This window comes from Salvia splendens, chromosome 15 (assembly GCF_004379255.2).
Source record: "Salvia splendens isolate huo1 chromosome 15, SspV2, whole genome shotgun sequence".
Taxonomy (NCBI): Eukaryota; Viridiplantae; Streptophyta; class Magnoliopsida; order Lamiales; family Lamiaceae; genus Salvia; species Salvia splendens.
Window position 1 is genome coordinate 31,240,008 of NC_056046.1, and position 27,070 is coordinate 31,267,077.

At 38.1% G+C, this 27,070-nt stretch overlaps 1 protein-coding gene across 1 annotated transcript; it reads left to right on the forward strand.

Annotated features, from left to right (window-relative positions):
- The first annotated feature begins 5,349 nt into the window (after positions 1 to 5,349).
- LOC121768916 (norbelladine synthase-like) lies at positions 5,350 to 27,070 on the forward strand. The gene is made up of 3 exons (XM_042165528.1): positions 5,350 to 5,533; positions 5,614 to 5,740; positions 26,799 to 27,070. The coding sequence occupies exons 1-3, from the start codon at positions 5,350 to 5,352 to the stop codon at positions 26,968 to 26,970; spliced, it is 483 nt and encodes a 160-aa protein (XP_042021462.1). The 3' UTR covers positions 26,971 to 27,070.

The following is a 27,070-nucleotide window of genomic DNA, read 5'->3' on the forward strand; positions in this document are numbered from 1 at the left end:
TAGATCTCGTCCAAAACGAAATACAAAGCGAAAACTAGCTACGAAATTGAAAGAACATAAAGCGAGTAAAGGTCGAGCGATTCACTAACTGAAAACAGCGCCGGACAGAACTGAAGCCTCTGTCACACTGAATCACTTACGGTTCACTAACTGAAATTTTAAACTAAGCTAGCTAAGAACTGGAACGAAAGTTAACTAAACTAAGCTAAAACTAAGAACTAACTTGAAAGCGGATAAAGGATTCTCTATTGTGGTTTCGCAGCCTCTATTTATAGGCACGCCGCAGCGATCCTCCAGCAGGGATAACAACCTTGTCGGCGAATATTCGCTTTCTGCCAGGACCGCGCGTCTCTTTGGTGGACACGTATTCCTCCTTCTAGAAGACAATGGTCCCTTCATACCAGGATGGTGTCCTTTGTATCGGCACGTGTCCTCTTCTCTTTGCCAATGGTCCCCGCCTAACAGCTTGATCACTCCCCTTGATCAATCTCCCTGATTTCTTGGCCTTTTGCGTCCTTTGTGCCGACTTGATCCGTTTAGCCTCGATGCCTTGGTCAAGCTGCATTCCTGCACTTTTAATACTTGTTTTGCGCAATAAACAGATCAAGTGGCGTACTTTTTACCCTTTAAACCGATGCATGAAATGAGCCTTATCAAACTGCTCACACTTAAAACATACTTGTCCTCAAGTATAAAAGACAAGAAAAGAAAAAGATAAGGCAAGTTTCAGGCACGGTTTACTCATCTCAAGAAAGAAAAAGAAAGGGAAAAGATAGGAAAAAAGAAAGACTTAAAAACAAATATTTACATAGATGCATTAGACCGAATAAACTTACAACAATCATACTCGAGGTCGAGGTCAATCCATTTGTCAGCAGCTTATGTTTCTTCTCTCCGCATGTACTTGATCAAGTCGTCAGTTTGTCAAGATTGCTCAATTCAAAAACCAACTGTTGGATTCACTCAGTCACTCATTTCTCACTAGAGATGTTAGGACCGTTCACTCAGATAGTTAATACCTCGAATCGGATTGCACAAGATAGTTCCTCGAGGTCTTTGTTTTTATTGTAATGGGGCTTAGGGGAGTAACGTGTTTTGGTAGGGCACTAGGGGTTCTATGTTTAAAATAAAAATTTTAACTGAGAAAAGAAAAACACACGGGTCAAGAAACTGAGATCTGAACCATTAAAACTGGATCAAGCTGGCGTTTTAAGATTGCCACTTGATTAATTTGCGACCTTTAGCCTTTAAGTTTCAGCTTTTGTTCTCCTAACCTTCAATTGGTGGGGTCAGGTTGCAACATTTCCTACCCTTTGTTTACTTCTTTTTTTTCACTTTTTTTTTCCGACTTGACTTGTGACTTGATCGATCAACTTGATCAATCTTGGCTACTTTTTGGATTTTTTTCTATTGCTATCCCTTTTTCTTTGGAATTTTTCGTCTCTCGAGCCCTAAGTCCCGTGTGTGTAAAACAAAAAAAGTGTATAAGAGATTGGGTTTTGGGTTTCAAAGGAACGGGTTAAGTGTATAAGGCTAAATGGGGTTTTTCTAGGGGGTGCCTTTTTTTGATGAGGCAGGTGCGTGGTCCGAATGAAATAAGGCTCAATTGGTTAAGTCCTACTGCCTTTAGTCATTACTACTTGTGCAATTTTCATCTCAGTATTAAAGAGCGGCCTCTCGTAATTTTTTTCTTCTTTTGAAAAATAGTAGAAAGTGTTCTACTTGGGCTTTATAACTCACATACAAAGAGGCTTCATAGATGGTTTTAAAAACTGAGCATTTCCGTCATACTTACTTCATTCGAACTGATCAAGCTTTAGCAATCAAGTTTTAACATGTAAGCATACTGGGGCCTTTATAAAGCTTTAACATGTAAGCATACTGGGGCCTTTTTCTTACTCTTCCCCAAAGCAATCAAATCTTTCATTTATTCGGTTTCATGCATCATGTCCGAATTCTAACTATCTGATATTTTGTATTTTTCAAACACTTTTGACACGTAAAATTTGGAACTAACCCTTCCCCCTCCCCGCTGCATATGAACTCATCCTCGAGGGACTAGATGCAGTGGAAAAAAGGGTTAGGCAACGGCATAAATTTCAAGGAAAACTTCTCACACTTAGACCAAGCATGGGGCTAAGTGTGAGATAATGCCAGATTTCAAAACATGTCGATAAACACAGAAAAAATAGATTATAGACACGAAAACATTCATAAACTTTTCACACTTAGTTCAAGCAGTGAACTAAGTGTGAAAAACAGAATCTTACCATCAATATATACAAACCAAAGAAAAAGAAACTAAAATTAAAATTGTTTGGAAAGAACAAGTTCGAGATGAGGGGTGATACTATTTCTTGGGAAGTTGATCTGGAGATGCCGAGGGTGGCCTGGTTGGTGATGGGCGTCGGAGGGTGAGGAGGATGTATTGGGAGTGAGCGATTCCATTTCGATGGTAATGGGAGGGGGCGATTTCTGCAAAGGGAGTGAATTTTCGAGAGGTTTTGAAATTTTGGGGAATTGTGGAGGCGAACAAGGTGTACTGAAGGTAGTTGGCGAAAAGTGGAGTACGAGTCAGAGAGCCTCCTTTTATGCGGAAATCCCGTCGGTTGAGATCTCTGCGACTCTTCACGTACAGGCGCGCCTTTTCAGGGTGCCAGATGGCCTAGCTTCTCCGATACGCTACTCCTCTCCGGTACATCTTCTCTAATGCAACAGTTCGCATTTTCACAACTTGTCAATGAGTGCACGTCCCTTCATCACCTGCCTTGATCAATTTAATCACCGCACTATTAAATTCAAATTACAACTGATCAAGCGGATCCGTAATTTCAGATGAATACTCAGGTGATTACAGCTTGATCAGTTTCACCTTCTTTTCAAAAACACAATATTTTTAATATTTCAATAATCCTTTTAAAATCAAAAATTAAATAACAAGATAAAATATTTACACTAAACTACCAGGGGTATGACTGGTTTCTCTAGGATGTCATTTGATCAGACTATTGATTTATGATTGAGTTGTTTGATCAAGCAGACTACCCAAGAATACGCAGTCGTCCCCTATACCTGCTTACTGGAGAACGTTAGGCATGATTAGTGGAATTTCTTCCACCATGCCCACTTTGGTCTTATCACGATATGGCTTTCTATCACGATATGGCTTCCTCTCATGTCCGTTCATCGTAGAGGATGGCGGGCAAGGATCGTCCCATTCTGATTTTTGCTTCTTGGTCATCAGACTGACTTGACGTTTGAAGAGTAAGTTTTTCTGCCCCACCGTGAGCTCTTCTCTCCTCAGAGTGGGGTCAAGTCCCTTGTTGATCAGAGTAGGGTGTCGCTTCTTCTCCTGACTTGGGGGAATGCACGCATGGACTTGGGTCGATCCATATCGATTCTAATATTTTCCTTTTAATTGCTTCTTGACTCGGCCCCAGCTCATCTAGCAGTTGTCTCTTTTGCCCTTGTAGGTCCGGTTCGCCTGGTTCCTTAAGCATCTGGGTGGTCAGGGCCCTAAGGATGCCTGGTAATGCTGGTGGTGATAATATTTGGCTCGCAGGCGTGGTACCTCCCTTAAGCTTACTTTCCATTAGGCCCCCTTGATCAGGTGGCTTCTCGTCCCCTTCTAGTTGAACTATCCTTGTTGAGCCGACTGGCTGTGGAGGTTTACAGAAATCCATAATTGCTTTTTCAATGTCTTCATCATTCGGACCCCCAGTTAGCCCTGCATCGAACCATTCAGCCGCCTCTTTCTTCAGATGTCCATTTGCACTTAAATCAGTGGGTGTTTCTTTGAAGAGATCCCTTTCCAGACACTTCTGCACTCGGGGTTTGGTAATTAATGCTGAATGTAAGCTCTCACTGTCCTGTGGTTGCTTCCCATTCTTATCAATGCCAAATGTCAGCCGCTCCCCTTTAAAATTCAGATGCATCGTTCAATTGCGGACGTCGATGACTGCGCTTGCTGTAGATAGGAATGGTCTTCCTAAAAGGATCCCAACGGACTCCCCTGCTGCTGGCTCTGTCTTTTCCATGACGAAAAAGTTGGTTAGATACACGAACTTGTTCACCTTGACAATTTCGTCTTTCAGGATTCCCTTTGGATGAATGCAAGACCCGTTTGCTAGTTGTAACGTCATCTTAGTCTTGACAAGCTCGGGTTCTCCTAACTTCTCGTACACCGAATATGGCATGATATTGACGGAAGCTCCTAGGTCACATATTGCATGCTTCACCTGAATGTTTCTGATGGAGATTGGGAGTGTGAACGCCCCCGGGTCGGCTTCCTTTGATGGGAGATCACCCTTCTGGATTTCCACCGGTACATTTCTTGCCTTGATCTTCCTCTCCTCCTCGGCAACCTGTTCAAGGATATCAGCCTCTTTTTTTTCAACTTGATCAAGGGCTCTGAATCCAGCACCTTCTCAGGAGTGGCTCCAGTTATAGGTGCTGGAGAACTTGCAGAGGGGCTTTGATCAATCTCTTCTGATTTTAGAGAAACTGCGTTGACATTCTCTCGCCCAGCAGGCTGCTGTATTGTAGCTGGAATCTTCCCTTCATTACCCCTCAGTTCGCCTAGTGATGTGGCAACTTGAGATAGCTGCTTTGTGAGCATTTCTAGTGCAGCCCTCTGCTCCCTCTGGACTTCCCGCATGAGGGCACTCGTTTTTTACGCTGGGAAGAAACGATCCAAAAATATCATTCGGAATTCCGCCTAGGTTCTGATTGAGTTTTCTGGAAGTCTTGACAGCCACACTCCAGCATCTCCCTTCAAGATGAAGGGAATAGCCTTCAGCCTATAATCTTCCGACGTGGATCCAGTTGGAACGGGTTGGATATCACAATATCGGCAGAATTCCTCCAGGAAGGCGTACGGACATTCCTTCGAGAGGCCGTAAAAGTGGGACAAGACGGCCAGGTGTAAAAGCGATGGCATGGGTGGGCTCCCTCTCGTCATGGGCGTGCAGAGGTCCAATTCCAGAATCGTTGTCGATGTGGGCCATCTCCTCTTCTGCTTGCTTAAGTGGTGGCTTTGGTGGTGTATTCTGCTCTCCTTCTTCTCCGCCGATTTGTTGCTCAGCGGCTGCTGCTAAGGCGACTCTGTAACGGGTTGTTACAACTCCGTCCTCCTGAACTCTCCACTGAGCGTTCATGTTTTTGAGCGCGAACGGGTTGGTCCAGTGTTTACCACGATAGTACCTGTTCATAAACGGAAGGAGAAACCAATTAAAAAGAACCCTATTTACCAATTCAACCACGCCCTTATTTTATAAATAATAACACCCTCAATCTCAACTCCTCTTTGTAGTGCATAGACATCACATCCGCCACAACCGGAAATCGAAGATGTACGGGACAATGTCCGCTGAGATGACGGTTGATGTACCGGCAACTGAAGCATGGAAGCTCTACGGCACTCTACAGCTCCCCAAAGTGGCGGAGGAAGCCAACTCCGACTCTATCAGCCGGGTCGACGTCGTCCAAGGGGACGGCGGCGCCGGAACCATTCTCAAGGTCGTTTTCCGTCCAGGTACCATCCACATTCAGTTCAATCAACTTCCGCTATATTTATGTAATTATCCTAATTAATTTAATTGATTAATTGAGCAGGGATGGGAGGGGGAATGAAGTCGTTCAAGGAGAAATTCATGGTGGTGGATAACGAGAAGCGTGTGAAGGAGGCAGAGGTTGTGGAAGGTGGATTTCTGGATCTAGGGTTCACGCTGTATCGTATGAGATTCAATGTGATAGAGGTGAAGGGAAACGAGAAGCAATGTATAACTCGATCTACGATCGAGTACGAGCTTAAAGAAGAAGCTGCAGCTAATGTTGAAATTGCTTCCATTAAACCATTCATTGGCCTCATGATACTTTGTGCTAAGTATTTGCTCCGCAACAATGACAATTGATCAACTATAGCCGCAACAATGACAATTGATCTACTATTAACTTGGGACTGCGTGTTTTACTTTCATGTTTGCTAAAATATATTTCTATCCTCCTGCTATATATCTCTGTATTTCATTTTATCTTTTTCCATGCTTTTAATAACAACAATCAATATGAATCTACATATTTTATCAACTCATAAATATGAAATCTTGAAAAAGCTGCCACAAGAAAATCCTGCTCCCTACGTTAGCTATTAAAAGTTACACTTTATCCGCCACGAATTTTAAAAAATGTTAATAGAAAGTGAATTGAAAATATTAATGAAATGGGAGTCATACTCTTTGATACGCTCGGTTTTTGCACTATTTTAGGGCCTTTATTTGGTCCATTTTGAGTATCAATGTTGCATTACATGTCCAATAATTACATATTTTATCTATTTTGGTATTTTGACGTGTTTTGTGAGAAATGTGCAAATTTGAGCCTAAAAAGATAGCTAAAACTCGAAGATGAAAATCTGGAGCATTCGACCCGCCCAGCGGACCGCTAGCGGCCAACGATTGTTGAACAAATAGCAGTCTGCTTCGAAAAAGTTGTGCTGAAAAGACTAGTTCAAGACATAATTGTAACACACCAAATCAGGGGTTAGTTGGAAAATTCCTTTCTACACAAATTTGTCAATTTAGGCTGAAATTCTTATAATTTGTGCACAACACTGAATGTTATTTTATATAGAATTGGGGTTACACAAGTATCACGTCAGTAAGATTGAGCAAGAAAATAGAATTAAATCGGAAATTATATAGCGTATACAATAGAAGGGAGAAATGGACATTTTGCATAAAAGATGCTATGTATATTTTTATCGCCAAAACTCTTCGAGAGGCACGATTTTTTTAGGTTTGTAAAAATTTTTTTACTACAATCAAGACAATTATACATGGAATCATCTAGAAAGAATATGCATGATCAAAATAGTGCCATTTGTCATTTACTATTCATAATTAATTAAATAATGTGGCTCTTGCTATAAAATCAAATATAGCTACTAGCCTACTATTCACCCCACTTTGGAGAATCAACCGATTAGTAATCAAAGGAGGAAGAAGAAGTTGCAATCTATGAAAGTTTCACTTAATTTGTGTTGACGCTTTGAACCAGTCGAACCAACGTATGGTTATCAAGGTAGGGCTCTCTTTTATCCTATTTTTCTTTTATTTGAAACTTATGATAGGTTATGAGGTAAAAATTTTCCGACCTCGTTGGTTGTCAAATAAGGTGTGTGTTACGTTTTGAGTTTATCTATCAATCCTTGTCAGTAGACGTCGGAAACATAAGTTTTTCCATTGAACTAAATTGAGTTGAACCTATGTATGATTTTGGGTATGAACTGACTATCTTAGTGCATTAATCCATGAATCTTAATTGGTCAAATTGTTGTTGAAAATGAATAATATATCTTATTTAGTGACTAAAATAAATTTATTAGAATTTATAATGGTCATTTGATATATTTTGGAAAATTGATTGGAATATTGAAGTGAAAGATCATTTTTTGAGTAAGGAATTGAATATGGTAATGACTAATAACTAAGTGTGATTATGTGAGTGGATTAACCATAGAAATAAGACTAGAATTGATGATTGAAGCATATTCTAACGATTGCAAATAATTGAGATTAAAGAAATTTAGTTGATAAGGTTAATGAGTTTTATTTATAAGATTTGGTAAAAGAATTATGAATTAGAATGACTATGGATGTTAAACTAAATTTGAGGATTTACTAAGTAAGATTAGTAATTACGGAGTATAAAGTACCTAGTGGAAATAGTAACTTAGAATTTGATTAAGGGAATAAAAGACATGAAACAAACATGGAATGGATAGATAAAATGAGTAGTATATGGAATGCATTTAATTGATCTTGAAATTTATCTGTGATTATTAATATTTTTAAATTAGTATTAAGTTGACGAACATAAAACTGTGAATAGTAATAGAATATTTGGTGATTTTTTTTTATTGGAGGATTTAATTAGGAGTAATTACTGCAATCTATATATATATATATTGTTAGGGTTTGTATGCTAGAAATCACCTTTCGAGTGATTGAATACTGTAAAACTCTAATTATTCTTTTCCAAGTAATGCAACGGATTATTTTTGTCATAATGTTGTTATGTTTTACATTTAATGGATGTTTATTGCATATTTAAATGTATAAGCAAACATAATAAAGTCTAAGTCTTTGTTTTAGTAGACCGGTTGTGGGCTGCGCTCAATTTAAGGTACGCGGTCAGTTCTGAACAAAGAAAAATAATAATTTCTCAACCTAGATAGGCCTAGACTACCTATCGTGAAAGGTTGCAATGTCAGTCCGATTATTTCTAAGCCTTATTGAAATAAGATGGTGTTGGTGTGGTATAGCACTGAATGGATCTAACAGCAAGACGAGTCTTTATGTTATCTACTGAAAGACGAGGTCTTGATAAATAATTTCTTAATCAATGTACGTTGGCATTGAGCATACGATATTGAGTATCTACTATTTTGACTTACCAAAGGTGTTGGTTTTTCGTCACCCAACGATCCAGGTATATTGGGTAGTGGTGATCATTATCTAGCGGTGCTAGGATTGCTATTATGTTGAATCATGCGCGAGGAGAGTCTCGTTTGATAACATCCACAAGAGGAGCTCGAAACGAGGTTTTATTATTCGGAACCTAGCTAGTTGGACTTTAATTACTCTATGAATAATAAATAAGAGTTTCTTGCTAAGTCCACTCTTGGAGATTAAAAATATGTTAATTAATTAATCACATAGCAGACATTAATTAATTAATGGATGTTTCTATTTTAAGCGCGGGAAATGAATTAAACAAATTAAAGGAAACCCGGAATACTTGTAATTTCGGATTTGGAAAGGCAGTGCAATATTACTTCTGTAGTGGCTGCTCGTAATATTCCAATATAAGCTTGTTTTAAATTGTGGGTTCAATTTAATTAGTAAAAAGCTAATTGGATGAGGCCATGTCCAAATTCTTCCTTAGATCCCTGACTGGGCCCAATATGCGACTTAATATAAATAGGAGAATAAAGGAGACAGAAGACAACTTTTTCATTATTGTTTTTACTCAAATTTTCGTCCCCCCTTATCCTAGAGGGAGTCAAAATTTTGCTCTCCTTCCATGAGCAGAATTCTGTCTGTCTTCTTTATTTAAGTCCTAGTATTCTGGTGAGATTTGCCCACACAAATATCAGTTTACAGTCCGGGACACCAGTCAGAAGATCCGAGGTCCAGTACTCAAGATCTTCGACTCTCAAGAGAATCAACGAGGTAATTTGGCTAACTCCGTAGTAAGCATGTTTTAGGAATTATTTGTACTAAAGCATGTTTAAATTCAAGTTATGAGCATGATACATGTGATAATTACGCGAATAGAATTTATCTAAATAATCTGCTAAATAGATCAGTTTATGTGATCCGTTACAAGCGCAACGCTTCCGCTGCCAACCCCTTCAATTGGTATCAGAGCCAGTCTTTAGCTCTGATTATTTGGATCTAAATTTTGCGAAATTCATGTATGCATGTATTAATTGATTGCGAAGCATATTCTTGGTGACCGAGACCGCAAACCCTAGGCAGCTCTCGCCCGAAGCTTCGACGAGGCGCTGGCGCGGTGCGGCGGTTCGACCGAGAACTTGCCGAGACGCCGAGCCACAACCCTAGGCGGAAGGTCCGGCGCCACCCGACGGAAAGCCTGGCCGAGAGCGTCGCGCTTGTGCCCAAGACACTGGTTCGGGCAGAGGGAGGAGCTGGAGCGAGATGGACCGAGACGGGCGGTCGGAGCTTCTGGCCGAGAGCTCGCGCCGCCCGACGGATCATCAGACCGAGACGGGCGCTCACTCAGGCCGAGAGGAGCCGCGCCACAGCGCACGCTCCTGGCCGAGATGCCTGCGACACCCGACGAGCCGTTGGCCGAGACGCTGGTGGGCCACCTGCGCGCCGGTGGCTGTGATGCTGCGTGCGTCGTGGTCCGATGATGAACTCGTCGGATCTTCGTCGTTCATCGTTCATGCACATCTTGATCGATGAGATAACGATGAAAGATTATTTTAATGATTATTTAATTCATTAATTAAATGATATCATTAAAATATTATTATTTAATGGAAATAAAATCTTTTTGGAAGATTTACCTAGATTTTATGAATATTTTTATTATTATCTATATCTATGGAAATAAATAATATTATTTTATTCCTAGATGATATGGATAAGAATAATTTAATAGTTTCCTAATATTTTCCTAATATTTATATATCTAGAATCCTAATTAGGATAGATATGTATGAATACATTAAATAATATAATTTCTCTTCCTAATCTTGAACATGGAAATAATTTGTATTTAATATTTCATGTCTAATTAAGAATTAAATACTTTGTTTATTTTAGATATATCTTATAGAAGACATGAACAAGAATTAAATTCTAGAATAATTATTTTCCTAAGATGAGATAATAAAATACATTACCAGATTTAATTATCCAGTCAATTAAATACTAATAGAATTTAATTAAGCCTTTTTCCTCCTTAAGGCTAAGGATAATTGAATAAAAACCATAACCCAAAATATCTATGCTATAATTACGAACTCAACGTTTGTATATGGTCTCCATCAATTGGTCTGCAATTTATGAAGCTTTTTTCTAATATTATCGTCACCTGCTCTGTGAGGACAATAATCCTAAGAAAATAGCGAGTTCGTAAGGGCGGACTTCTCAAATATAAATAGTATGAACTAGAATGTGGTTTCCAATATTATCGCCACCTGCTTTGTGAGGACAATAATCCTAAGAAACTACGAGATTCAGATGTTCACACAGAATTTATGAGATAGCTTGATCTTGTTAGCAGCACATAAGCATTGTTATGTGAGTGTGTTGTAGGAATGAGATTCTGTAATGCAAAATTCGGTGGTCTTGTTTAGGCAACATTAGGCGGCCATGCCACTCTGTGTCTCTGGACTATTCGTCGATGATTGTGATCAGTAAAATTGTAAGATTTTAATGCGTATTGACCTCCTCTGGAAGGTACAAAATTTTAATTTTGTAGTTGTAAGATTTTGAAAAGTTTTATGGTTAATCTTATCAAACTTCTTACATAAGTTTATGACAAATAAGTTAAAACTCTGTTTTGCAATGCAAATCAAATCGTCAAAATGTCATTCTATCCTCTTTCTGCAATTCTTAAAGAAAGTAAACTCGAGGGCCAAAATTACATAGAATGGAAACAATTTGGACATCGTTCTTACAGCTGAAGAGTACAACTTTGTGCTCACAACCCCGCGACCTCCAGTGCCGGCGGCTAACGCTGCGGCAGGAGTCAGAGATGCACACAAACGGTGGCATAAGGCGAATGAGATGGCTAAGTGCTACATGTTCGCTTCTATGTCTTCAGTACTCAAGCATCCGCATTCTTCCATAGAAACTGCCGCCGAGATCATGCAGAATCTCAAGGATTTTTTGGTACTCAGAATCGAACGGCCAAGTCTCAAGCCTTTCGGAGTATCATGTCGATGACAATGAAGGAAGGCTCCTCTGTGAGGGACCATGTTCTCGAGATGATGGGCAACCTCAACCAAATTGAGGTTTTGGGAGGGACGATCGATCCCTAGTCCCAGGTAACAATTATCCTTTAAAGTCTTCCCCCTAGCTTCCAGCAGTTCAAGCTCAATTTCGAGATGAACAAAAGGAATTACACCTTGGCACAACTGTTGACTGAACTTCAGTCGGCAGAGGACCTTATGGTTCAGGCTAAGGCTGCCATGATGACTTCGGCGCCTCGTTCATCTGGCTTCAAGCCTAGCAAAGGAAAAAGGCAGGCACCGAACTCAGAATCGGGCAAAGTGGCTAAGGGAAAGAAGAAGAAGAGGGCTAACAAGAAGCCCACGAGGAAGTGTTTCAAGTGTGGAGAGAAGGGGCATTGGAAGCCAGACTGTCCTAAAAAGGGCAAGGCTACAGGTATGCACCAAGATCTAGTAGTCGAGTCATGTTTGGCTTCGACATCTACATGCACTTGGGTTATTGACACAGGAGCAACTGATCATATTTGTTTTGATCCTGACTTAATGCAGGTGACAAGACGGCTACATGATCGTGAGATCGAAGTCCAGCTGGGCGATGCTACAAAAGTGGCGGCCGTTGCAGTGGGAGACATTTATTTGCATTTTAGTAATGATAGATTTTTGATTTTGAAGAATGTTTTGTTGATACCTACTTTTAGAAGAAATTTAATTCAGTTTATAAATTAGTTTTTGATGGATATTCGATTTCTTTTAATGACAATTGCGTTATTAAGAAAGATGGTTCTTATATCTGTGGTGGTATCATGGAAAACGATCTGTACACAATCACATCTACACAATATAATAATCGCAAATTAGAACTCAATACAACATCGAAAATTTCAAAGAAACGAAAAGAACCTTCAAGTTCAATGAACGAAACGTACTTATGGCACTTTAGACTTGGTCATGCCAATGAAAGAGGATCTATTCTCTTGTTCAACAAGATCTTATTAAAGGTCTAGAGGAGGAACCCTTTCATAAGTGTGAGTCATGCTTAGAAGGCAAGATGATCAAGAGGCCTTTTCAGGCTAAGGGCAATAGGGCCAAGGAAGTACTTGAGCTCGTTCATTCCGATGTATGTGGACCAATGTCTACTGAAGCAAGAGGTGGTTTTCGATACTTCATCACATTCATTGATGACTTCTCGAAAATTGGATGCGTCTAATTGATGACCCACAAGTCAGAGTCTTTTGACAAGTTCAAGGACTTTAAGGCTCAAGTGGAGAAGTATCATGGTAAGAGTATCAAATGCCTGCGATCTGATCGTGGAGGTGAATACCTCAGTGCTGAGTTTTTGGACTACTTATCGGAGTCGGGAATTCAATCCCAATTGACTGTGCCGGGCACGTCACAGCAGAACGGCGTGGCTGAAAGAAGGAACATGACCTTGTTAAACATGGTCCGATCGATGATGAGTTATGCACGGCTACCTACTTCATTTTGGGGACATGCCTTGCTTTCTGCAAGCCATATATTAGACAACTTACCGTCAAAATCCGTACCTACTACTCCTTATGAGTTGTGGACTGGTCGCAAGCCCAATCTAGCACATCTCAAGATTTGGGGTTGCCCGACTCATGTATTGGAAAAGGATCCAACTAAGCTAGGATCAAGGACAGAGGTATGTTTGTTTATAGGATACCCCAAAGGAACGAAAGGTTATGAATTCTTTAGTCTCCGAGATAAGAAAGTTATTGTGAGTACTCACGCAACATTCTTAGAGGAAGACTATGTAATGAATCATAAACCCAGCAGTGAAGTGGCTCTTGAAGAGCTAACTTCTGTCACAAATTCCATTAACCAAGAACAAGTACCAAGTGTACAAACAATTCCCGAAACTTCAACTTCTACTCCAAGTATTGTATTGCCGCGTCGCAGTGGGAGGGTCTCTAATGAGCCCGATAGATACATTGGTTTGGGGGAATCTATGGATCACTCCTCGGACAGCAATGTATTAGATCCCTGGATCTTTGCAGAGGCGCTGGCGGATATCGATCATTGCGAATGGGTGAAAGCAATGGATTCGGAACTACAATCTATGATAGACAAAGTCATCTACGATTTATCCGTCCTACCCGAAGGCTGTACTGCCATTGGGAGTAAATGGATATATAAACGTAAACGTGGAACCGATGGACGAGTTAAAGTCTTTAAGGCAAGACTAGTGGCTAAGGGGTATACCCAAAAGAAAGGTGTCGATTATGACGAGACCTTCTCCCCGGTGGCCATGCTCAAATCGATCCGTATACTATTGTCTATAGCAGCTTATATAGATTGGGATGTATGGCAGATGGACGTTAAGACTGCGTTCTTGAACGGTAGTCTTGAGGAGACCATCTACATGGAACAACCCGAAGGATATGCCATAAAGGGCAAGGAACACATGGCTTGGAAGCTTAAGAAGGTTATTTATGGCCTTAAGCAAGCATCTAGATCGTGGAACCAGTGTTTCGATCAAACTGTTCGAAAGTTTGGATTCGAAAAGTGCCCAAATGAAAGCTTCGTTTATAAGAAGATTGAAAAGGAGAATGTGGTGTTCTTAGTTTTATAAGCAGATGACATTCTTCTTATTAGAAACAATAAAAAGATGTTGTCATCAGTACGAACTTGGTTATCAAACCAGTTCGAGATGAAGGATATGGGAGACGCAGGACACATCCTCGGGATCAAGGTTCTTCGGAATCGAGAAAAGAAGATGTTGTGCTTATCTCAAGAACCTTACATCAACACAGTACTTAGTCGTTTTAGCATGCAGGACGCCAAGAAAGGTTTCTTACCTTTGAGACATGGCATCCATTTATCTCAAGAGATGTTCCCTAAAACGCCGTCTGAGATAGAAGCAATGAGAAGGATTCCATATGCTTCGGCGGTTGGAAGTCTCATGTATGCTATGCTTTGTACAAGACCCGATATTTGCTTTGCCGTTGGCATGGTAGCAAGATATCAGTCCAATCCGGGCCAAGGACATTGGACTGCCGTAAAGAACATACTCAAGTACCTTAAACGGACTAAAGACTATGCTCTAGTTTACAATGCAGTCGAGCTCTGTCCTTTGGGATATACTGACTCAGATTTTCAAGCTGATCAGGACTCGAGAAAATCTACTTCAGGATTTGTGTTCACCTTAGGAGATGGAGCCGTAATTTGGAAGAGTGTGAAGCAGAAATGCATCGCGGACTCAACCATGGAAGCCGAGTATGTGGCCGCTTCGGAGGCTGCAACAGAGGCAGTATGGTTCAAGAACTTCCTTATGGATTTAGGTGTGGTTTCGAATCTGCCCAAGAGCATCACTATTTATTGTGACAACTCTGGTGCTGTGGCAAACTCGAAAGAACCAAGAGCTCGCCAAACACATGTTCTTGCATCCATTGGAGTTCGAATTTTCAAGAGTTCCCGACGAATCGCATCAATCCTTGCTTCTACCGTTTGATTTTTGATTCAAGAAGGTATAACTAAAATCTTTTCCTCATCTTCTCCATTGAAACCTTGTTCTTGATTCTCTCAGGCATATACTGAGTGTAGGAATCTTAGATCGCATAATTAATCGGTGGGAATTTGTGTTCGTATGAGAACAATTGTGAATATGCGATTTTGAATGAATATGTGTGAAGTTTGAATGAATCATTGATGAATGATGTATGATTATATGAGAACATGATTGTGAGAACCTTTTTAAGAATGATTGTGTGTGGGAAAAAAAATTGTGCTGGGATGAATGAGGAAGAAACCCTAATTTCGAAATTGTGAAGCCTGAAACTGTGGTGTTCGGACAGTGGATTCCGACGTGTGTTTGACCAACCAAACGATCGATTTTTGACACAAAATTTTAAAAGAGTAAACTTCAAAGTGTTTTATGTGTTGTGTGTGAATTTCAGCCCTTTTTGACAAAAGATGAATGTTTAATAAATTTTTGAAATTGACTGCGCAATTCTGCCAGAAACTTGTATTCTCGCCCAGAAAGTTTCGTTTTCTCTTTGACCGATCAAATGGCCTCCTTTTGATGTGAATTTTGAACTAGATGAAATTTTAAGTGTCTTCTGAGTTTTGTGAAAATTTCAGCCTCATTGGACATCGGATGACTTTTTGGTGAATTTTTCAATCGAACTGCACAGTGCTGCCAGAATTTTTGTGTTCCGACCAGAGAGTTGCATTATTGTTCTGACTGACCAAATGACGTGATTTTGGTGTGAAATTTTAACTGGATGAACTTGAATGTGTCTACTGTGTTGTGACCAAATATTAGCTTCATATGAGGTCTGATGGATTTTTGGTGATTTTTACAAACCAACCGCGCAGTTCTGCCAGATTTGTTGTTATGTGGAAATATCACTTGTTGCCAAGTTTGAGTGAATTATATGATGCATGTATGATTTAGGAATGTATCCTATGACGTGATTATGTGTGACACGTTGAGAAATATTATGGCATGTTTTCCTTATGTTGATGAATGTTGGGATGGGTAATTTAAGAGAATGATAAAAGGAACGATAGGACATGCATGATAATGTGAATTGATGGAAGGCTGATTTGTATTGTGGTTTGGCAAGGGTTTTTGTGTGTACTTGAGCACAAGGAACGAGGGTTGCCTTAAGTGGATATTGAATTGTTTAAGCAAACAAGGTGGGCTTTCTTTTTCAAATCTCTTTATTTTCCGAAAATATGTTGTGGTGTTATAAGGGTTGTTTAACTGTTTTGTCATGCTATGATGTTTTGTTTATGAGATTGTTGCCTGATGCCTAGTTCGTATGAGCTTGCTCCGTTAGGCTATATGACTGTGTTGTGAAACGAATTCTGGTCTGAGTAGGGCCACAAACCCTATCAGGCTGTGTACACTGGTGGGATCGTGAGCCGTCCTTGCTAGTCGGCCGGTCTCATGGGCGAATAGTGTGGCCACACTTTCGTCGCACTGTGATATGATGATTGTGATTGATGGATCGATGAGAAAGTGGGGAGAATAATTGTCTAGCCAGACTTTGAAATATTTTTGTGTTCTCGTGATATTTCTTAACTGCACATAAAACTTGAGATCACTGGTATAGATGACATAACTGTATAAAATGTTTTCGGCATGAGCCCATTGAGTACAACAAGTACTCAGCCCTGCATATGTTTTCCCTATGTGCAGGTTGAGCGGGATGTTGCGGTGGATGTTGAGTCGGCCTTGGAAATGTTGGATGCGTTGTGTCTTCATACATAGGCGTCATCCTTGACTATCTTTGAAACCTTATTTCCGCTGCTGTATTTTTGAACTATGCCTCAAGACCTTAATTTTATTTCATTTTATTTAACCTTTTTTTTATAGTGATGCTCCCGTCTTTGTCGGGTAATTTCAATAAATTGTTTAATTAATCATAGAATAACTGCCAATCTCTGCAGTTGCTACCACGTAACATGCATGTTAAAAATTTGTACACAAAGTTATGTACTTAGCCATGTATGATAATAATAATATTATCATAATTTATATCCTTTTTTATTCTAGGTGGGTTAGATAGACCACGAGGAATTCAAAGATATTAGACAAATATAATAAATTCATGGGCCGACTAATAAACATAAACTTCCTAGCTCGTTTGTCCATTATTCTAGGTGGGTTAGATAGACCACAGGGAATTCATGTTATTGGAAAAAAATAATAAATTCATGGGCTGAATAATAAACATAAATTTCCTTTGTCCATACTATATTTTTTGGTAAGTAATATTTAGTTATATTATAATCCAAAATTGTCAAAGTATTAGATGCAAGTGGTACCATGATAAAGATTCGAATCGATTAGATATATGCATCACATCAATGAGGAGTAATGACAAATTAATCCGACCTAACTTCACATTCCTCCACGTACCCAACTAATTTTCCTAACACTGAATTTAGAGTAAAACAAAGTAAATCAATTAGTAGTATAATTCTTATAATCTCAACACAAATATAGGGAGTAATTAAATTGAATTTAGTGTTTCTGGTATTAAATGATCATTTGAAGGACATGAAAAATGAAGTTAGGTATATCAGTTATTTTTCACTTTTCACCAATCCAAAAACCGCATGCGACACGCGGCTGAGCAGAGCCTCTTCCAGCTTCTTCCCCAGCGGCGCCGCCCCTAGCATAACCATCCTGATCGACCTTAGGTCGAAGTTATCCACCAGCGGAATTATTAGTAACATAGATGTTTCATATTTTTATTAGTGTGATGGTTGAATTTGTCGCAGAATTATTTCACCTATGAAACATAATCAATTATGTCTTCAACTAGTCTTTTCAAGTGATGTTTCAAAACTAATAAAGATGATTTTTATATTTCTACGGCCGAGGGCTATATTAGTAAATTCTATGTAATTAAAGATTGAAATAGTGTTGCACATATTATTATCACTGAATTTTTCATGATAATAAAACAGTCATTTTCAGCCATAATTCAACGGGTCATTTCCCATTAAACGAGTCACACAGAAAATTTAACCAACAAATCAAACACTATATTGGGCCGTTAAATGCTCTATGAATGCCCCTATTTACCAATTCAACCACGCCCTTATTTTATAAATAATAACCCTCTCAATCTCAACTCCTCTTTGTAGTGCATAGACATCACATCTGCCGCAACCGGAAATCGAAGATGTGCGGAACAATGTCCGCTGAGATGACGGTTGATGTACCGGCAACCGAAGCGTGGAAGCTCTACGGCACTCTACAGCTCCCCAAAGTGGCGGAGAAAGCCAGCTCCGACTTTATCAGCCGGGTCGACGTCGTCCAAGGGGACGGCGGCGCCGGAACCATTCTCGAGGTCGTTTTCCGTCCAGGTACCATCCACATTCAGTTCAATCAACTTCCGCTAGATTTATGTAATTATTAATTAATTGATTAATTGAGCAGGGATGGGAGGGGGAATGAAGTCGTTCAAGGAGAAATTCGTGGTGGTGGATAACGAGAAGCGTGTGAAGGAGGCAGATGTTGTGGAAAAAGGATTTCTGGATCTAGGTGCTGGGGTTGGCAGCCCCTTGCACAGCGGAAGACAAGCATAAACAAATAAATCAGATCTACAGATCTATTTGACCGATTATGGGATTAATTAACTACATGTTAAACACAGAAATTGCATCCAACAACGCACATAATTCATGTAAAAGGAATTAAAACCTAAAACATGGATTCCTACGGTTTGGAATTACCGAACTGATTCTCCAAAGAATCGTCGATTGCTTGCGCCTTCTCCACGTGATGTTCTTCGTACTCAACCAAGAATCTTCTAATCTGTGTCCCGAACAGATAATGACCTTTGGGTGGGCAAAGCTTGTCATAATCGAAAAGGGCTTGACTAGAAAGAAGACAGAATATCAGTTTTCTCAAAAACCGATTTTTCGCCCACTCCCACGGGGGAGCACGAAAATTAACACTTAATTCATTAATAATCTCCTTTCTAATCTCCTTTTATATTGAGTTATAATGGGCCAGATTAGGGATCCATGGAGGTTGGACTTGGGCCAAACTTGTTGGACTTTTACTAATTAAATTGAGCCCCAATTTAATTTAAATCCAAACAGAATATTATTATCATCCACTATAGTATAATATATTGACTGCCCGTCCAATCCCAAATTACGAGTAATCCGGGCTTTACCTCTTTAATTTATTATTTCCCGTGTTTAAGATATAAATATCCATTAATTAATTCAAGTCTGCTATTTGACTTTAATTAATTAATATCTTTTTCCAAAAGTTGTCTAGTTCAAAATCTTTATTTATTATTCTGGATAAATTCCAACCGGCCAGGTTTCTGAATAATAAAACCTTTTTCGAACACCTCTTGAGGATATTATCAAACTGGACTCACACAGCACACGATTCATTGCAATAACAATACTAGCACCTCTAGACATTGATCACCACTACCCAAGATACCGGGATTCTTGGATTGCGAAATATCCGCACCATTTGATATATCAAAGTAGTGCATAATCAATGTCGTATGCTCAATGTTATGTCAACAATGATTAAGAAATAACAATCACCGAGACCTCGTCTTTCAGTAAATAGCAAGAAAGACTTATCTCAACTGTTAGATCCTTCAGTGCTATACCACGCCAGTGTCGTTTATTTCCTAAGGTAAGGAAACATGCGGACTGACACTGCAACCTTTCACGATAGGTAGCCAAAGCCTATCTAGGTTGTGAAATTCTATTTCTCTTCTACAAAGGACTGACTGGGTCACCTTCTGTGAACGTTGTTCACGACCAGGTTACTATGTTGAAGAATTAGACTGACTGGGTCACCTTCTGTGAACGTTGTTCAACTCCTAACGTTAACACATAGTCAGAGGATAACTCGATCATCAATAAATTATAAAATCGAGTCGATGTAACCTAAAGGACATAACATGGATGTCTGGTAAACTAGAGCATACCGTTTAGTCTTCTTCAAGTACTATAGTATATTCTTTACCCAATCCAATGTCCTTGGCCATGTTTAAAATGATATCATGCTTCTATGCCAACGGCAAAGCTAATATCTAACTTAATACATCATAGCATATATGAGACTTCCAATTATGGAACTTGTCTCATTCTTCTTGATCTCATTCAATGTCGAAAAACACTTGACTAGAGACAAAATTATTCCGTCTAGAAAAAGAAAACCTTTTTCTTGGAATTTTCAATGCTAAAGTGTCTGTGTAGATGTAGGATTCTTGAAGAAAACATACATTCTTTTTCTAGCAATCTAATGACATAGATGCTTAGAATGTAACTAGATTATCTTAAATCCATCATCATTAAACTGGGTAGACGACCAGTTTCCTACGTTAGATAACCCTCTTAGTTGTTTATCAACTTTTATAGATGTCATCATCGTAGAGTACTAAGAATACCAAATATAGTGCACTTTCAACTTTCTTGCCCTGTATTACATAACCATTAAGATGTTCCATGCAGATGATCTCCTCAAGACTCCTACTTAAAGAAAACTGTCTTGACAATCATAGTACATACATCCTAATTTATGTAGGCTACAATAGACAATATACAGATCGACTTAGGCAAAAATGGCAGGCGAGAATATAATTATCTCTGGGTATAACCATTTGCCATTATTCTAGCCTTTTGAGATCCATGCTTACACTTGCAGGTCCACTAGCTCCCACTGACTGAAATAGTCTATGGGTAGTATCGTAAGTCTTGCAAACATTCTTGTCTATTTAAGATTGTTATTCAGAATCTATCATCTTATCAAGAATGATTATCTGAATAAGTCATTGCATCCTTGTAGTTACAGGGATTATGTTCAAGTTGATCTAAGACTGAGTCTTAAGACTCTTTTAGACCTATGAACTTATTATGTTCACAAAGAACGCTCCCACTACGGCACGACTCTTACAATCTTAGGTACAAACGTTGATTTTCTTAGTGCATAAGTTTCTAATGGTATGACTTCTTGGTTACGATGGAAAATAGATATTCTCATTATCTTGAGAATTATCATACTTGTTAGGCTTGTAGTTCTTCACATAATCTTCATCAAAGAATCTAGTATTCGTGTAAACAAACACATTCTTGCCATAAAGATTATAAAACATGTACCTTTCCTATCATTTGGGACAACCTTAAAACATACCTCAGTACACAACTCCAATTACTTGGATACCTTTTCCAAAACTTGTCTTGGAATAACTCCACACCTTGAGATGTGCTGGACAAAACTTACCTCTAGTCCACAACTCGTGTGTTGTAGAAGGTACTGATGTTATGGTAGTTTCTTTAAGGTATAACTCGTTGTTTCCAACGTATATCCCATCAATGATAAGGTGTTATTGAGTAAAACTGTTCACTTATCTTCGAGAGACTTAGATATCTTCTTATATGACCATCCCATTCTTTAGAAGAATGCTTGGAGTAGTCAACTAGGATTTAACTCCCACTACTGATCTTAACTCATTGCTCGTCTCCTATGGTATAAACCATTAAGACTTGCTAGTCTTTCTATGTCGCACCTCTATAAGTATTCTGAATCTCTTGAACCACCAAAAGATTCTAACTTATTGTGCATCAACCAGACTTACCTGACTTTCAAGCTATTTAACAAGTAAGTTGTTAAAATCTCGATAGTCACTTGAGTTAGACAAAATCAGTTTGAACAATTATAAATACTTTATCATACATTGTTTAAGAAGTTGAACTGTCGTGTTAAACTCAATCTTTTTGCATTAATATTGTTTAGATACTATGATGTATAATTTATTTTTCTATGGTACTTTGATAGATATTCGATCCACATTTCTCATAGACATTCGATCCACATTTCTCAATAATGCAAGCATTATAAAAATGAAATTGAACATCGTAAATCATAAATGAGCTTAGAAACTGAATGTAGATCTCTCCTTTAGAAGTTGCATTGTTATCTAAGCCATTGTCCTTCTATATAAGAGGTCAATCCGACTTACAATGCATCTTCTCTTTGCCTTTTCACCAAATTTTTCTTGCCTTTCTTGCTTTCAGCAGGCATTGATGACAATTCAGCTCTTCCCTCTTTCCATTGCTAGTCTTCTGTTCGATTGAACTAAGACATAGGAAAGATGCAGCCTTAATGAATTCGTCAACTATCATGTTATCTTCCTCCAAAAGTAATAAAGTGAATACAATGCTGAAGGTTTCCAACTTTTCAGTAACAACCTTCTTGTACTCACTTCTTATTAGATTTGGCGATGAACTGAGTATAGAAACTATTTGAGTAACTGAATCAGAAGATTCATCAAAACTTTCTATCTCTTTTGGATGTTCCAATAGAATCTGGACAACGTCCTCATTGGATATTCCTTTATCATCGGTATACACCAAGACTTGTCTCACTACTTAAAAGAAAGTAGTTTGACCTTCTTCCTCAAAGAACTTATCGAGTACATGAATAAAATGCATTCTCAAACTTTCTTTGTAGAATTTTGTCGAGGAAATGGAGGACATAAATTAGTGAGTACAAACTTAAAGTTTTCAGCAATGAGAATCTTATCCATTTAATATTTCCAGTCTACTTAATTTTGGCCTTCGAGTTTGATTTCTTTAAGGTTCGCAGACATTATTAAGAATTTGGCTGAGAAGAAATAAAACTATTTATCACATACTATGCTTAATACATAATCGCAAACAACCACAAAACAATTTATGTATCTCGCAACCGTGAAAACCAAAATAAGTACGCCTCTAAGGAGGTCATACAAATTCGGATTCTAACAATTTCCTGGTCACAATACCGACGAATAGTCCAGAGACCACTAAGGTGGCATGGCCGCCAAATATTGCCTAAGCTTTAACCATAAATATTAGCATCTAGGAATTTCATTTCTGTTTTGATACTCCTTCTAGGGAAGGTCGCACACCACTAACAAAATTCCATAGCTATCTTATAAATATGTTTAAACACATGAACTTGCAATTTCGTAGGATTATGGCTCCCACTAGGGTAGGTCGCGATAATATTAGAAACATGCTTCCAGTTTAAACAATTTACCGTTAAGAAGTCTAATCTTATGAACTTGCTATTTCGTAGGATTATTGCTCCCACTAAGGTGGGTCGCGATAATATTAGAAACTTCTTCATATATAGACCAATTTATGGAGACCATATACAACGCACAGTTGTAATTATCGCTTAGTCATTTTAAACATGGTTTTTGCATAATTATCACATAAGTAGATGAGGCAGACAATCCACTTAAAACAGATAATCACCAAATAAACAGATAAATCCATTTAATAATATGATAATTAATCTCACTGGATAATTATTGAAATTATTTAATAAATCTAGGGAGATTTAATTAAATAATTAATTCCTTATCTTATCCAAAATAGGAATTTCGGATTTGATACGATTTATTTGGATAATGACTATCCAAATTAATTTAGGATTTATCTAGATAGAATGGAATCTATCTAAATCCTCTTAGGATTATTCTAGATTTTACAAGGATAAAATCAAATCCTAAAATTCAAGATAAAACTGACCTTGGATTATCATTATCTAAATCTTACCAGGATATTTCAGGATAAAAACAAATTTCTCCAAATCCATAAGACGAAGATAAAATCCAATCACTCTAAGATTTAAGAAAATCTTAAGTTATTTAGAATAAGAAACTAGAATATATCATATCTATTAGGATTTATTCTAGATAAAATTAACTTTATCAAAATCCAATTAGATTAGGATTATCTTGTATTATCTTTATCCAAATTTATATAGGATATTTTCTAAATAGAAATAAATCTATTTATATCCATAAAATTAGGATAAACTATAATTAATATTAATTAATTCAACTAGGATTTAACTAGATAGAACTAAATCTATCTTAAATCCAAAAGATAATAACAATACTGGATTAATAATTATCTAAATCTATTAAGATATATTCTAGATAGATATAAATCTATCAATATCTATAAGATATAGATAAATTTAATTATCTAAATCTACTAGGATATTTTCTAAATAGAATTAATTCTATAAATATCCACAAGAAAAACATGGATTTTAATTGTCCAAATCTACTAAGATATATTCTAGATAGATATAAATCTATCAATATCTACAAGATATGGTTAAACATAATTAAAATTTATCTTAGTCTTTCTGGGATTCACCATGATAGAATAAACTCTGTCTTAATCCACATGACGTAAATAAATTCAATTACTATCATCCAAATTCATCTAGGAATTCTCTAGATATAATTAAATATATCTAAATCCATAAAATAAGGATAAAATCCAAATATAATTAATTCATTATTTAGTCTATCTAGGACTTATTCACATAGAATTAAATCTATATAAATCCATAAGACAAAATAAAATATTTATTGTTATCCAAATTTATCTAGGATTTATCTAGATAGAAATTAATCTATCTAAATCCATAAAATAAGGATAAATATCTCATTAATCCATACTTTAATTAAATATTAAATTTTTGATAATCCAAGTAAATATGTATTCAAATCATATTCTAATTCATATCTTGAAACTTATCCAAAATTAATTCCTAGGGTTTAGAAACTCTAACTAATTTTGAATTATTCCAAAACTAATTCCAAGGGTTAGGAAACACTAATTAATTTTGAAAACTTTGTTGAGTCCGGGAGACCACCGCAGCCATGGCTCCCACTCAATTCGAACCCCCTCGCAATTGCTGATCGGAACTCCACCGTCGCAGCACTTCGAACAGCCATATTCGCACAGCTTGGCTAAGTTCCCAGTTCGGCCAGCCTACTGCGCTGCTGCTGCTTCTGCTGCCGCCAGCGTTGCTGCGTCGTCGTCACTTGTGTGACGTCGTCTCTGCAGCCGCCTTGCTGCAGCGTTGCTGTCCGTCTGCTGATCTCCGATGCCGTTCTTGTCCCCGTCGGATCGGCGCTGCTTCTGCCTCGGTGTAGTCGCTGCATCAGCGACGTTGTCACCGCAGAAAGCCCAGCCGAATTCTCAACCATGAACAGCCATCAAAGACAGCCGCCGCCATCGTGAATTCACGTTACCAAATCACAATTGAATTAAGTGATTGAAACAATCGATCCATGTAATCATTACAATAAAAGACAAATCAATTTAGATTACATATATGGGAATTAATTCTCCCTAATAACCGAACGCAACTCTTCGTCATTCATTGTTCATTCCATCAAAATAAAAAAAAACAACGAACACGCCACGAAGAAAATCATGCATTCAAGCAATTCATAACATGAAATTAATCCACATAATCAGAGCCAAAAATTGGCTCTGATACCAATTGCTGGGGTTTGGAGCCCCTTGCACAGTGGAAGACATGCATAAACAAATAAATCAGATCTACAGATCTATTTGACCGATTATGGGATTAATTAACTACATGTTAAACACAGAAATTGCATCCAACAACGCACATAATTCATGTAAAAGGAATTAAAACCTAAAACATGAATTACTACGGTTTAGAATTACCGATCTGATTCTCCAAAGAATCGTCGATTGCTTGCGCCTTCTCCACGTGATGTTCTTCGTACTCAACCAAGAATCTTCTAATCTGTGTCCCGAACTCAGATAATGACCTTTGGGTGGGCAAAGCTTGTCATAATCGAAAAGGGCTTGACTAGAAAGAAGACAGAATATCAGTTTTCTCAAAAACCGATTTTCGCCCACTCCCACGGGGGAGCACGAAAATTAACACTTAATTCATTAATAATCTCCTTTCTAATCTCCTTTTATATTGAGTTATAATGGGCCAGATTAGGGATCCATGGAGGTTGGACTTGGGCCAAACCTGTTGGACTTTTACTAATTAAATTGAGCCCCAATTTAATTTAAATCCAAACAGAATATTATTATCATCCACTATAGTATAATATATTGACTGCCCGTCCAATCCCAAATTACGAGTAATCCGGGCTTTACCTCTTTAATTTATTATTTCCCGTGTTTAAGATATAAATATCCATTAATTAATTCAAGTCTGCTATTTGACTTTAATTAATTAATATCTTTTTCCAAAAGTTGTCTAGTTCAAAATCTTTATTTATTATTCTGGATAAATTCCAACCGGCCGGGTTTCTGAATAATAAAACCTTTTTCGAACTCCTCTTGAGGATATTATCAAACTGGACTCACACAGCACACGATTCATTGCAATAACAATACTAGCACCTCTAGACATTGATCACCACTACCCAAGATACCGGGATTCTTAGATTGCGAAATATCCGCACCATTTGATAAATCAAAGTAGTACATAATCACTGTCGTATGCTCAATGTTATGTCAACAATGATTAAGAAATAACAATCACCGAGACCTCGTCTTTCAGTAAATAGCAAGAAAGACTTATCTCAATTGTTAGACCCTTCAGTGCTATACCACACCAGTGTCGTTTATTTCCTAAGGTAAAGAAACATGCGGACTGACACTGCAACCTTTCACGATAGTTAGCCAAAGCCTATCTAGGTTGTGAAATTCTATTTCTCTTCTACAAAGGACCGACTGCGTCACCTTCTGTGAACGTTATTCACGACCAGGTTACTATGTTGAAGAATTAGACTTGTTTGCTTCTTATACATTTAAATGTTTGAGAAACATCTTATAAATGCTTAAGCAAACACCAATGCGATAAAATTAATTCTTCTCGCATTGGGTTAAAAGTGGATTGTAGAGTTTATTGTATACAAGCAATTCTATCCGTGCAACATGCTCGAAATATGGTTTTCAGTATACCAATCCTAACAATAGGGTTCACGCTGTATCGTATGAGATTCAATGTGATAGAGGTGGAGGGAAACGAGAAGCAGTGTATAACTCGATCTACGATCGAGTACGAGCTCAAAGAAGAAGCTGCGGCTAATGGTGAAATCGCTTCCATTAAACCATACATTGGCCTCATGCTGCTCTGTGCTAAGTATTTGCTCCGCAACAATGACAATTGATCAACTATAGCCGCAACAATGACAATTGATCTACTATTAACTTGGGACTGCGTGTTTTACTTTCATGTTTGCTAAAATAAATTTCTATCCTCCTACTATA